Source organism: Erythrolamprus reginae, chromosome 11 (assembly GCF_031021105.1).
Source record: "Erythrolamprus reginae isolate rEryReg1 chromosome 11, rEryReg1.hap1, whole genome shotgun sequence".
NCBI classification, from domain to species: domain Eukaryota; kingdom Metazoa; phylum Chordata; class Lepidosauria; order Squamata; family Dipsadidae; genus Erythrolamprus; species Erythrolamprus reginae.
In genome coordinates, this window is record NC_091960.1 from 37,948,720 (window position 1) to 37,961,755 (window position 13,036).

Here is a 13,036-nt window from a genome sequence, read left to right on the forward strand (position 1 = left end):
TAGTTTAATTTACGGGAATTTATTTGACTTCTGTGCCTCCCAATCCCGTGGGACTCTTGAAAGCTTGATCTGGGGCAAAAGGGGCTTCGGTCTTTTCACCTAAACACAAACCGCAGGGGGAAAATCATTGTAAGGATGGAGAAGTTTTGTTCTGCTGAAACGTTCCTCGGAATATTCCTCCTTTGGGCAGACTGGGAAAGGCTGGGAAAAGTGGGAGGAGAGATGAGAAGCGGGTGCCCAGCAAGAGAGTGGACGGGCTCAACTGAAGGGGCAATGGGGCCACCACTGGAAGGTCTGAAGGGCCTGGTTGGGGACGGAGGGTCCTGGAGAAAATCTGCCCACCTGGTTGCATCACCTGCCTGACAGCACAGAGTGAGTCAACATGAAGGCTCTTTTGGAAAAGGCTCCAATGCTGGGGAAGATGGAAAGGAAGGGAAGAGAAAGAGAAGAGAAAAGAAGAGAATGCAGAACAGAAAAAGATGGAATGGAAGGGAAGAAGAGAAGAGGAGAGGAGAGAGAAGAGAAGAAGAGAAGAGAAGCCAGCAATGGCAACCAGGGCCCCATCAGAACGGCTGGTTGAAGAAAAACAATCTATCTGCCTGTATTTGGATGCTACAAGTCAGCAGTGATGTGATGGCACATAATCAATCCACATTTAGAGCATGGACTCACCAGCCCCGTCCTCCAGCTAGAGAAGCGTTTTTGAACAGACCCACCCGACCAAAGCAATGGGGAGAGCGGGGGGCTCTTTTGCCAGGCGCCTGCAACTCCCAGCGCCTGGAGCGCCCGGTCTTCTGTGACGGCTGTTCTCTCCCTTTCCAGAGTTCAGCCAGAGAAGACGTTGTTCACACCCTCTTCCAAGAAGCCCTTTTGGGCCCGTTGGCCTCCGGTCAAGAGTTTCTCTTTGGAAATTTCCTTCCTTTCATCTCACCCGAATTGAATGGGGCTGCGAGGGGGCTCCCTCCAAGCCGAATGGTTTAGTCATAGCCCCCACTTTAATAAAAGGAAGCGAGTAAGTTTGGGGCAGGCAGTTCAAAACAAAATAGCACAGAAGCGAAAGAATCCAAGAAGATCGTAAGGAGCAGAGCTACATTTTTCTAGTTCAACCGGGAAAGGATGAGAAGAAGGATTTGAAAGGAGAACAATCAGAGAGCAAAGAGCCTCTATGGTTTTTCTTAGAATTCACATCTAAAAAGAAGTCCTAGAAGTTCCACTAAAAAGGGTGGAAGGTCTTAAGCATAAAACCTATCAGGAAAGACTTCATGAACTCAGTCTGTAGAGTCTGGAGGACAGAAGGGAAAGGGGGGACACGATCGAAACATTTAAATATATTAAAGGGTTAAATAAGGTCCAGGAGTGAAGTGTTTTTAATAGGAAAGTCAACCCAAGAACAAGGGGACACAATCTGAAGTTAGTTGGGGGAAAGATCAGAAGCAACGTGAGAAAATATCATTTGACTGAACGAGGAGTAGACGCTTGGAACAAACTCCCAGCAGACGTGGTTGGTCAATCCACAGTTGCTGAATGTAAACACCCTAAGCAGTGAAGGAAAGACTACAAGGGCAGACTAGATGGACTTCAATCTTCTGCGTTTGTAGCATTGATTGTATGAATCGGACGCTCCTTTCATTAGCAGCGCGTCCGTCCGCCTGGTGTCTCCATCCCAGAGCAGCCGCCAGTCCACCGATGCCCCTGGGTGGATCCTCGTCTTGTGACCTGATGCCAACGGGGGCTGCCAGGCTCGGCTGGGAGAGGAGGTGGGGGCCCTGGGACGGATGGGCCCCTTGAGAGGCCGTCCTGCTCCTTGCCTGGGGGGCTCCTGGGCCTGTTGAAAGACCCTCTGGCTCAGTCCTGGGAGTGTGAGAAGTGGCGCCTCTGGGCAGCCATCAATCTCCCCTCCAGCCCACTGCCAGGGCCAGACCGGAGGGGCACAGGACGGGCATGAATGGGGCGCTTGTCTCCTCCTTTCTCCTGGCACGACCCTCCCCGCTTCCCTTCCCAGCTGAATCCGTCTCTGTCCCAGATGAAAGCCTCGACTTTTCTTCTGCTGATTTATTCCCTGGTCTGAAATGGCTGCGTTTGCAAGCCCCCTCCATCCCCTCACAAGCCATCCTGGGGCTGCCTTGTGGCTCTTGCACTCTGCCCCAACCAGCGGGGGGTGGGGGGCGCCGGAGGGGCCGGGGCACGAAGGCACCATCGGTTTTGATCCTGCCCCACTGGCCCACGGTGCTGCTGGGCTCCTGGGCCCTTGTTTGAGGCAGGAGAGTCTTTGGTCAGGCTCCAGGGCCCTTCTTGGCGGGGTTCCTTCCTTCTTTCCTTCCTTCTTTCCTTCCTTATTTATTGACTTCCTTATTTACTTAGTGATATTTATATGCTGTCTACCAGGAGTCTGGAATTCTGAGAGCTGAAGTCCAAGTATCTTCAGGTTGCCAAGGTTGGGAAACACTGACCTAGAGGCAGGTGAGGGGCAGAGTTTGGGCTGTGGTGCCCCTGGGCCCCTGTGGAGAGGCCTCTGGTCCTGCCACTTTTTAAAAGCCCTTCTGCTCCAAATGGGAGTCACTTCTCCAAGAGGCCCAGAGGGACAGAGTCACTTTGACCTTCCCCTCCAGGAGCCCGGTGGGTCTGGGGCTCCTTCCTTGGTGCCAGGGGACTCAAGCCTCACTCCTGCGTGTGGGGGGGCTTTGCACAGGCCCCATAGGAAATGCCAGGAACCAGCTCGACAGAGAGGAATTGTGAGGGGAAAAAGTGCTTTGCAAGTTGCCAGGGTAACACGGAGGGCTGAGTAATCATTCTGCCAGTTGCTGTGGTAACAGGCAGTGTGTGCGCATATATGTGTTGGGGTGTGCGCGCATGCGTGCATGTGCTTTCTCTCCACGCTGCCCGTCCCCCCCCCAAACAGAATGCGCCAGACCACTCGCAAGGGGACCGATCCCTTCAGAACAACATTTCTGAAAAACTCAGCTGGCAAAAGACTGGAAATGACCATGTCCCTGCTGAGCTGAGATTTTAAGTGCAGGCCCTGCTTTCAAAGCTGAGAAACAATTTCCGGCAGAGATTGGTCAGCGCAAACTGCCCATCGATCCTGGGAAAGGGTGGCGCCACCTCCAGATGCTTTGGTGCTGATGAGGCCACGGTGCCTCTCTCTTCGGAGAAGGGCGGCATACAAATCTAATTAATAACAACAACAACAACAACAACAACCAACAGTCCGGCCAAATCATTATGCCAAGCCAGACAGAGTTGGGTAACCAGATTATTTTATCTGTCAGTCCAGAACAGGGAGAGTGACTGACTGATTGTGGGTCAGATCCACATATTTGCTGTGGGGGGTGAGACAACCTGCAAATCCAAGGCAGCTGCTTTGCTTCCTCTCCCTCTGAAACTCACCTGCACTTTGCAATCCCCTCTCCCCCACCACCCCCAGCCCCAAATCTGCATCACTCTCGGAATATAATATAATTTCTCCATGAAAGGGCTAAACATTGTTTTTGATGAGGGCCAGAGGTTTGACTGTTACTGCATAATCCCTTTTCAGGAGAGCGCACAAAAATTAAACTAAGCTTTAAAAAAAATCTAAACCAGATTTTCTTAGTGTTGTGTGACTGTAGGTGCTAGTATTATGACTAAACTATTTCAGGTCACAGCTGGAGAAAAAGGAGAGGTCCTTGAAGGTCATTGATGCTCTTTGAGTTTGGTTATTTTTTGTAGATGTTTCATTACTCAAACTAGGTAACATCTAATAAAACATAACTCTTTTATTTTTGAAAGATCATTTTTATTAGTATATAAACTTTAAAGACATACAAAAAAGAAAAATGCAAACAAAATAGACATTATACAAAAACAAATCAAAAACAGAAAAAAACCATTTATACACACATTAATACCTTTGAGGTTATTTTACAATGCATATATTGACTTTTATTTTATGCTTAGTTACTATTCTATTTTTACTGTCAATATAATTTCTATCTCTCTAAGGAACTTAATTATAGCACCCGTAAGTAATATATTTCTAAGTATTGATATAATGCAGTACTATGTTCATTTGTCCTTGTAATTCTAGTATTAATATCAATGCTAGTGTTTATCATAATATCTTTTCTTCTGTCAAGTCACTCATACACAACAAATTCCATGTTTCATAATATTCCGAATCTCTTAAACTCTGTTTTAATCCCCAACTATTTTCATCTGGGACACCCACCCACCCACCCACCCCATTTCTCTGACCCTGATTCTTTGCCTGTTGTGGCAAAACACACCCATTTCCCCAAAATGTTAAGAAATGCTTTTCTTTAAAAACAAAATTCCTTGCACTGCTCAATTCTCTCCACCAGATGCCGCTCAAACTCCTTTCCACCTTTGCAAATTGCAGCCTCTTGCAATATTTTTTTTTGCATCAATGGTATTTTTGCTAAGAAGGTCCATCACAATCTAGGAAACGTAGGTACAAACTTCACACTTGTTGTGAAATGAAATTACCCTTTTTCTACGCACCACTTTTATTTCCGCTTTTACAACTTTCCACTTTTAACGGATATAGCAAAATGTGGATGCTTGAATTCTTGGAGGGCTGATTTTGAACTGAAGAGTCACTAGATGGGTGGAGGAGGGTGAAGAATTTGTGCCTCTATGTTCTACCTGCCAATGGTGTGGCTGAATGAGCTCTTGGGGAAGCAGCCTTAGTTCCTCTGCTGTGTTTCTTAAGCAAAGGATAAAGCGAGCCATGTCATTAATACTTGATGCCCAGAATGGCCCAAACTGGCAGGCCCTCCCGGCTGGCGGCTCAGCTCTGCCTCCTCCATTTGGCATCTGGGCAGATGAAGGGTAGGCGAGGTGGAAGGTGCCCTGCCTGGTGCCCCCCATTGCCAGAAGGCTGAAAAGACTAGCCAAGCCCGGACAGTGGGCAGCATCTGGGAGGAAGGTGGTTCTTTGTGTGCAGGGGGCTTCTAGCCAGTGCACGGGGTGTGTGCGTCAGTTTCCATGTGCTTTTTGATCACAAAGTGCTTGATTTGATTCTGATACATCAGTGGTTCTCAATCGCTGGGACCCATTTGGGGGTCAAACGACCGTTTCACGGGTCGCCTAAGAACCTGGAAGAAGACAAATCTCCCAAGGATGATAGGAACTAAAGCTTTTACTCTTGTGTCCAATCAGGTGTGTACAATGGGCTTGTCCCGCTGACCTTCCTGCCAATCAGCTTCAAGCTCTGTTGGGAGAATTGTTGCTAGACTTATGGTTGGGGGTCACCACAACCTGAGGACCCTAAGGGGTTGTGGCATTAGAAAGGTAGAGAACCCCTGGGATACACGAACCCATTCAGTGGAGTTGTAACCCAAAGGTGAGAGGCCCCAACCCAGGAGGCAGGCAGCTGCTTTGGGGGAGCTGGAGGAAGCCTCGAAGGGGGCCATCCCTGTCAGTGCCCGCCCAGTCCAGCACCATTCTGCCACGGCACCTAGGCAGGGAGCGAAAGGGCGCAGGGGGGCGCAGGGGGGCCACCGGGGCCTCTCCGCGCCTGATCCCGCTCCCTGCGCAGGTGCCGTGGCAGAACTGCGCTGGACACCGAGGTGCTGGCATTCCGCACTGCCCAGGGCGGCCTCGGGGCGCACTCCGCCTCCCTCGGGCTCTGGGGGAGCAGCCCCAACAGAGCCAAGCGCCGGCCTTCCTCCGCCTTCGGGCCGGGCTCGGCCTGGCGCCCCACCGCGCGGCCCCTCCACCCCTCTGCCGCCGCCTGCCCCGCAGTTCCCCAGCCGGCCGCCAGGCGTCCCCGCCGCTCCGCGGGTCGTGGGGGGGGCGAGGGGGCGGGGGGCCGTCCGTGAGGGCGGCGGGCGGGGCCTGTGAGCCGGGGGCGGGGCCGGGGCGGAGCTGGCGGGAGGCGTCGAGGCTGCTGGAGCTGCTGGTGCTGAGGCGAGCGCAGGGCCCTCTCGTCCGCCCGGGAAGCGCCATGGCGGGCTACGTGCCGGGGCAGCTGCCGCTCAACCGCAGCCAGGAGAAGGAGTTCGTGCAGGCCTACGAGGACGTGCTGGAGCGCTACAAAGGTCCGGGGGCGTCGGGGGGGGCGTCGGGGGGGGCGTGGGGTCTCCCGCGTGGCTGAGGGGGCGGGGGGGGTGGAAGCCTGGGGGGGGGGGCGGCTCCGCCTTCTCGCGCCGGCCGTCCGGGCTGTCAGGGCTGCGGCCGAAGCCTCGCTCCGCTCCGCACTGCGCCCGCCGACCCTCCGGCCGCTTCCGCCTCAGTGCGGGCCGGGCCTTGGCCTCCTCCTCGCCCCCACCCTGCGCCGCCTCCCACTCCCGGAAAGGCCGGGCCGGGGCGGCGGGCGTCGTCGCTCCTTTGTTCCGCGGCTGCCCGGCTGACCCCGCCACACTCCGGCCGAGAAGCCCCGCCTGGGCCGCCTGGCGCCTCCCGCCTCTCTCGGGCCCCGCACCGGCCCCGCCTCCCGGAGGGGCCTGTGGGGGGGGCGTGGGGGCCTTGGCAGCCGGGCTCCCCCCCCCGAGAGTCCAGTCAGAGGGGGCTGAGGAGGTGGGAGCCCCGCACCATCCGGCCACGGCACCTGGGACATGTGCAGCCCAGGCCGGTGGGGCCCCTGTGGGCCTGGGGGTGATTCTGCCCCCTGCCCAGGATTGCACCGTTACTGCACCAAAAGACAGGCTGCCCTGTGTGTCCCCCAGGGCCCAGCACACGTCTCCCTTCCCCCAGAGCAGCCCCTCGGGTCCCAGTGCGGATGGGGGCGTCTCCCGGGCCCAGCAGAGTTTGGGGGAAGGTTGCCCGAGCCATAATGCCCTTCCTTCCTTCCTTCCTTCCTTCCTTCCTTCCTTCCTTCCTTCCTTCCTTCCTTCCTTCCTTCCTTCCTTCCTTCCTTCCTTCTTTCCTTCCGTGATTTGGAGGTGCAGCAGAGGGAGGCTGCTGGGATCGCGTCCTCCGGCCTCCAGGGCCAGGTGTGCTGGCCGAGGGAGGACCTTCTGGCCAGCCTGCCCTAGAACTGGCTTGGCCTCCTGGCTGTCTTAGGGGCTCCAGCTCCAGTGAACCCTGGGGTCAGCTTCTCCCACCCCCAGGCAGCTCCAGAAAGCATGGAAGGTCAAACTGGCTGCGGCAACATTGGATTAGGATGCAAACAGGGGGAAACATTGTCTTTCCTTGGTTACAAAATGTTACTAACGTGGAACTGCTTGGCTGGGTCTCTGTAGCTTCTGGTGCTTTTGAGGGGCAACTGGGGGAGAGTTTGGTGGACGAGGAGGCTCCTCTCGCCTCCTGGAAGGGATCCCCCCACCTAGGCCACTTCTCAAACTCAGGCAGGCCCCGAACCGAAGCCTCTTTGACCGCTAAATCCCCCCCCCCATGGCTATTTCCCTGCACTCTCCTCCCCAGGGTAGGGCTATTTACTGTATTGCCAGGATTTTGTCCAGGGACCTTGAGTCGTCCACTTTCCACCTGATGTGGAAAAACCTTGTGAAGCAGGATGGGCCAAGCCAGGCTGTGTTTCTGGCAATGGGGGGGGGGGAGTAGGAGCTGCCTCCCCTTCCCCACACATGGGGTTTTCACCCCCACACGTCTGCCCCCCAATCCTAGTTTGTGGGGTCGTGGGAGCAAACCTCTGTCTTCCCTTGACACAAACCACTGTGAGTATGAAAGAATAGTGACCAACACAGAGGTTCCTTTTCCAACACTTATATGTTTCTTTCTATCTTCACCCACAACCTCTGGGGCCCTAACTGTGTTCGGTCACATCTTCCCTCAATCTCAGCATTGGTTCTGGTCTTGGGATCTGCAGCCTAAGACATCTGGAGGAGGGGGCCTCTCCTCTCCTCCCTCTGCCCACCCCATGTTTAGGGTCTGTGTACTTCTAAATACCAGGATCTCTGAAGAAGGCAGTTGGCTCTGTTTGTAGATGGGGGGGCAGGGGGCAACTTGACCATGGGACCCAGAAGCTGCATAATGGATCTTGGAGAGACCCCCAGCTCTGACCTCCGGGCCAAGACAGGCAAAACAGTCTTTCACACGCTTGTGTTTGATGGAGACTTTCCTGTGGCTCAGGGGAGGAAGCGGAGACGAATTCTAGACAGAACAAACTTCTCCTTATGGCTGTCAGTGGAGGGACATTTGATACACAAATCTGTTCTTGTGGTAACAACTGACACTTCTTTTCACTTTGCGGGATATTCTAGAGCGAAGGCTGAATAGGATCAGACCGAGGGGGCAAAGACTGGGTGGGAAAATAGATGGGAAGCTGCCTGGGCGAGACCCACGGCAAGACAGGCGGCCAATACACACAACCAATAATAGCCATAGTTGACAGCTCCGGCCTCTGCTTTGCTTTGCCTGGCCGGCCTTGTTGGTTCTCTGCTGGGCCGAGTCCCTCCTGGGCTTCGTTCCACATCAACTAGCCGGTCACAAAAGCCAGAGCAGCTTTTCTTCAACAGCCCCCACCCACCCACCCCCCTGGCATTTCCAGCTCTGCTGCTTTGCCTGTGTCTCCTCCATGAAAACAGCCGAAAGCTCCAAGTGCATGGGGGCCAGAGGGGGGGTTGACAATGCGTGAAAGAGTCTTGTAAATTAAGAGACCAGCTTCAGGTAAAGCAGGGAAGAGACCCTTCTGGGCTGCTGGGTGGAGGGTCGGCCCTCCCCTTGGAATGCACCAAAGGTTCCCACAGGGGATTCTTCAATGACAGGGGTCCCTGTACGTCCTTGACCTGACCTGACCTCCAACCAGCCCTCTGGAGCCTTGGCAGGGCTTTCGGGGCATCCTTTCAGGAGCAGCCAAAGGGAAGGGAGGGAAGGGGAGGGGAAGGCTCTGCTGCTCCAAGCCCACCCTCTGATTCACACATCCAGCACTTTGGGGGCTTTGTTTGGAACACTGTGTCCAGTTGTGGAGACCTCACCTACAAAAAGAGATGGATAGAATTGAACGGGTCCAAAGACGGGCGACAAAAATGGTGGAAGGTCTTAAGCATCAAACTGACCAGGAAAGACTTCATGAACTCTATGAGTACAGTCTGGAGGACGGAAAGGAAAGGGGGGACGTGATCGAAACATTTAAATATATTAAAGGATTAAATAAGGTCCAGGAGGGAAGTGTTTTTAATAGGAAAGTGAACCCAAGGACCATGGGGCACAATCTGAGGTCAGTTGGGGGAAAGATCAGAAGCCACGTGGGAAATTTTATTTGACTGAAAGAGGAGTAGATGCTTGGAACAAACTTCCAGTAGACGTGGTTGGTCAATCCACAGGGACTGAATTGAAACATGCCTGGGATAAACATAGATCCATACTAAGATCAAATATACAGGGAATAAGGGCTGACTAGATGGACCACGAGGTCTTTTTCTGCCGTCAATCTTCTATGCTTCTTTAGGCCCAACTCCCTCGGGGAAGACATTTCTTGGCCCCAGAGAAGGTCTGGGAGAACCTTTTTCAGGAGGGTTTCCAGATCCTGCTGCTTATAAAGCAGGTTTTTTGCTCGCTGCCCTCCTGCTGTGCCCCCTCCCCAAAAAGTGCCTGTCCAGGAGGCCCCAGACCACAGTGTCTTGCACCCAGTAGCAGAGGCCCAAAGATCCAGCAGTACCAGCGCCTGGAGGAGGTGCAGCCTCTCCCTTGAGCCCCTTCCAGGGTGAACAGTTGTTTCTATGCAGATGCTGCTGCTGCGGTGGTGGTGGTGGTGATGGGGGGGGGGGGAACCCGTCAGGCAGAGTTTTCAGCCAACGGTGAAGTTCTGTGCCTCACTTTCTGCTGGGAGAGGGAGCGTCTGTTGCAGCCTCCAGGTTCTCCCGGGGATTCGGCTGCCTGGAATCAGATAAAAGCCAATCAGGATGGTTTAATTAGTCCCCGCCTGACAGACAGATGAGTTGCCAAGGGGAAAGTTCTCAAGGGAAAGGACCAGATAGACGGACTCCTCCCCCCTGTGGAACTGCTTTACAGCCAGGCCAGGGAGTGTCGGCCGCTCGTGCCGGTTGTTGCACCAAAGCTCTGCTCTTTTCCCAGCAGAGGGGCTGAGCCCTGGACACCGGATGGAGATGGACTGCAGGGGCCTCCGTCTTTGGTTCCAGGCTGGCTCTGGTGGCGGGGGCAGGTGTGACATGGGGGCCTGCCATCCTTGCAGGGCAGAAAACGGCCTCCCAGCCTTGTCTGAGGCGAGGAGGCTGAGCGCCAGGGGTGCCGGGCAGACGGGCTGAGTCCCCAGGAAAGCCTGCAGAACCTGCTCCGCTCCCGCTGCTGCTGGTGTCCTTCCAGCCTTGGTCCTCTGCATTTACCTGCAGAGGGGAGCGCTGGACCTTTGTGTTGGCTGAAGGGGTCCCATTCTCTTGCCTTTGTGGCTCTCCCAAACGGGCCCTCCCAGCGTCCTCTGAGCCCAGGGGGGCATTGAAAGTCCTGGCTCCTGGGCACAGGGTGGGATCTGCTTGTTCTTTCAGCTGGAAACCAGGGTCCTTGCTGCTCAGGGCTTGAGGGAACCCTGGGAACGGCCGAGGGCGGCAGGTGGAGTCCCGAGAAAGCAAGGAAGCAGCAAGACAGCAAAAGCCCCGGGGCTGCAGCCGGGCGCCTCTGCCCAAAAAGAGGGTCCCTGGCGCAGCATGTTACCCGGACGGGGTCTCCCTCCAGCCTTGTGCTCGGCCTCTGAGAACGTCCGTGCGACTGATGTGGCACACAAGCTGCAGCCAGAGGTGGCACATCAGAGAATGAGGCCTGGTTCACACCTCTGGGAAGCTCCACACTGGTTCGTGCTTTGTTTTGACTTAGCTCGATGGGCAAACCCGGCTCTGGTGATGTTGGCTGATCATTCCATAGGAACCAGACCACGGTGATGCTGACGGCAAACCATGTTTTAGTGCACCGGTGATCAGGAAAGGAAAAAGTGGGGAAATGTAGGCAGTTTTCCTGTTGGAATAAATTGTAAAGTGAGACTTTTTGGAGCTAATCAGACTAATTGGGCAAAATAGTTCTCTCTCTCTCTCTCTCTCTCTCTCCCTCCCTCCCTCTCTCTCCCTCCCTCCCTCTCTCTCTCTCCCTCCCTCCCTCCCTCCCTCTCCCTCCCTCCCTCCCTCTCTCTCCCTCCCTCCCTCCCTCTCTCTCCCTCCCTCCCTCCCTCTCTCTCTCTCTCCCTCCCTCTCTCTCCCTCCCTCTCTCTCTCTCCCTCCCTCTCTCTCTCTCCCTCCCTCTCTCTCTCTCCCTCCCTCCCTCTCTCTCCCTCCCTCCCTCCCTCTCTCCCTCCCTCCCTCTCTCTCTCTCCCTCCCTCTCTCTCTCCCTCCCTCCCTCCCTCCCTCTCTCTCTCTCCCTCTCCCTCCCTCCCTCTCTCTCTCTCTCTCCCTCCCCCCCCCTCTCTCTCTCTCCCTCCCTCTCTCCCTCTCCCCCTCTCTCTCTCTCTCCCTCCCTCTCTCCCTCCCTCTCTCTCTCCCCCTCTCTCTCTCTCTCCCTCCCTCTCTCCCTCTCCCCCTCTCTCTCTCTCTCCCTCCCTCTCTCCCTCTCTCTGCAAGATCATCACACTGAGTAGTTTTTCCACTATTTTTGGTGTGAATGTTACTTTAGCTCAATGATGATGATGATGATGAGGAGGAGGAGGAGGACCGCTTGCCCAGAAACCTGTTGTTGGAAGCAGCCAAGTTCCTGTGACCCACTTTTATCGGCCACAGGGATTGGAGGCCGTTGTTGAAGGACACATTTGACATCTGGTGGAGGAAACGGCCCTTCCAGCCTCTCCTGCTTGCTGGGACCCGCCCGGCCTCTCCACGCTGGGCCTCTAGTTGTCTTTCCAGTTGGATGGCTTTCACTTGGGAGGCAGGGATTCTGCCTTGGCTTTGATGATTAAGGATGCTTGCAACCCCCCCACCCCCACCCACCTGGGATTGGAGGTTGCAAAAACCAAGCGCTGTGAAGCTTCCTGGGTGGCCCTGGGGGGGGAGAGACCCCTGAAGGCAGAGCAGACGTACTCCCAGGGGCCCCTCGGCTGCTTGCTGGGGTCCTGGCAGAGGGCTAATACCGGGAAGCCCCCTCCTCCCCCTTGTGCCCTGAACAGAGGATGTTGGGACTGGCCCTTGAAGTCCAGGCTTCAAAAAGCAGCACCACCACTTTTAAGAGAGTTGGAAGTGAACTTGTAGGTTCTCAAGCTTTCTAATTCCGTGACCCCTTAATACAGTTCCTCATGTTGTGGGGACCCCCAACCATACGTCTAGCACCAATTCTCCCAACAAAGCTGTAAGCTGATTGGCAGGGAGGCCAGAGGGACACCCCCACTGTAAACGTCTGATTGGTCGGATTGTAAAAACATGTTCCAAGGCGCCAGAGCAGAAGGTTTAGTTCCTAACACCAGGGGAAATTTGTCTTTTCCCGTGGCCTCAGGCGACTCCTGTGAAATGATTATTCGATCCCCAAGGGGTCCAGACCCCCAAGGTTGAGAACCACCATTGGAGGTCATCTAATCCACCCCCCCTCAAGCATGAGACCCTATAATGTATCATTTATCTTCTGCTTGATATGAAATAGGGGGAGAGGGTTTAGATGGCATCCTAAGACCTGTCCTACGTCTCCACTTGGGAATTTTGGAAATGTCACTGGCCTGAAGCCTCTCCCTGTAGCCATGATGGTTTAAAGCAGGTAAATTTCACACGAGAGACATTCAAGAAGGGGTTGTCCCGCCATTCGTCTGGAGGGGCATAGGGTTCCTGCACCAGCAGGGGGTTGGACTAGATGATCTTTCAAGGTCCCTTCCAACTGAAATAAATAAACAAACAAATAAATAATCAATCTTTATGATCCATGCAAAGCCTGGCTTCTTGCACAGACGTTTGTTGTGGAGCAATGTGGAGCCATGGGATCTTAGGATGAAGGTGAGGATGAGGAAGAAGAAGAAGTAGAGGGAGGTCCTTTCCACTCCCGTCCTTACTTTCTGTGCAATGCAAGCCTTCTAAGAGTCACAGAGAGTTGCTCAAGTCCTGGCCTCCTCCTGATGATCATGGGTCACACACCACATTAAGTCACCATGTGGTTTCCTTGGTTTGAGGTTGCTGTATTGTGGCAACCTGGATATTGATGCTGCTATTGCTTGTAAAT

At 54.5% G+C, this 13,036-nt stretch overlaps 1 protein-coding gene across 4 annotated transcripts in view; it reads left to right on the forward strand.

Moving 5' to 3' along the window:
- Positions 1 to 5,865: 5,865 nt before the first annotated feature.
- Positions 5,866 to 13,036, forward strand: part of MACF1 (microtubule actin crosslinking factor 1) — a 185,693-nt gene continuing 178,522 nt past the window's right edge. For 3 of the 4 annotated variants that reach the window (XM_070764906.1, XM_070764907.1, XM_070764908.1), the window contains exon 1: positions 5,866 to 6,041. In XM_070764906.1, coding sequence (XP_070621007.1) covers positions 5,948 to 6,041 — 94 coding nt within the window. In that variant the 5' untranslated portion in view covers positions 5,866 to 5,947. The remainder of the gene's footprint in view (positions 6,042 to 13,036) is intronic. The other variant, XM_070764909.1, reaches the window with a different exon arrangement.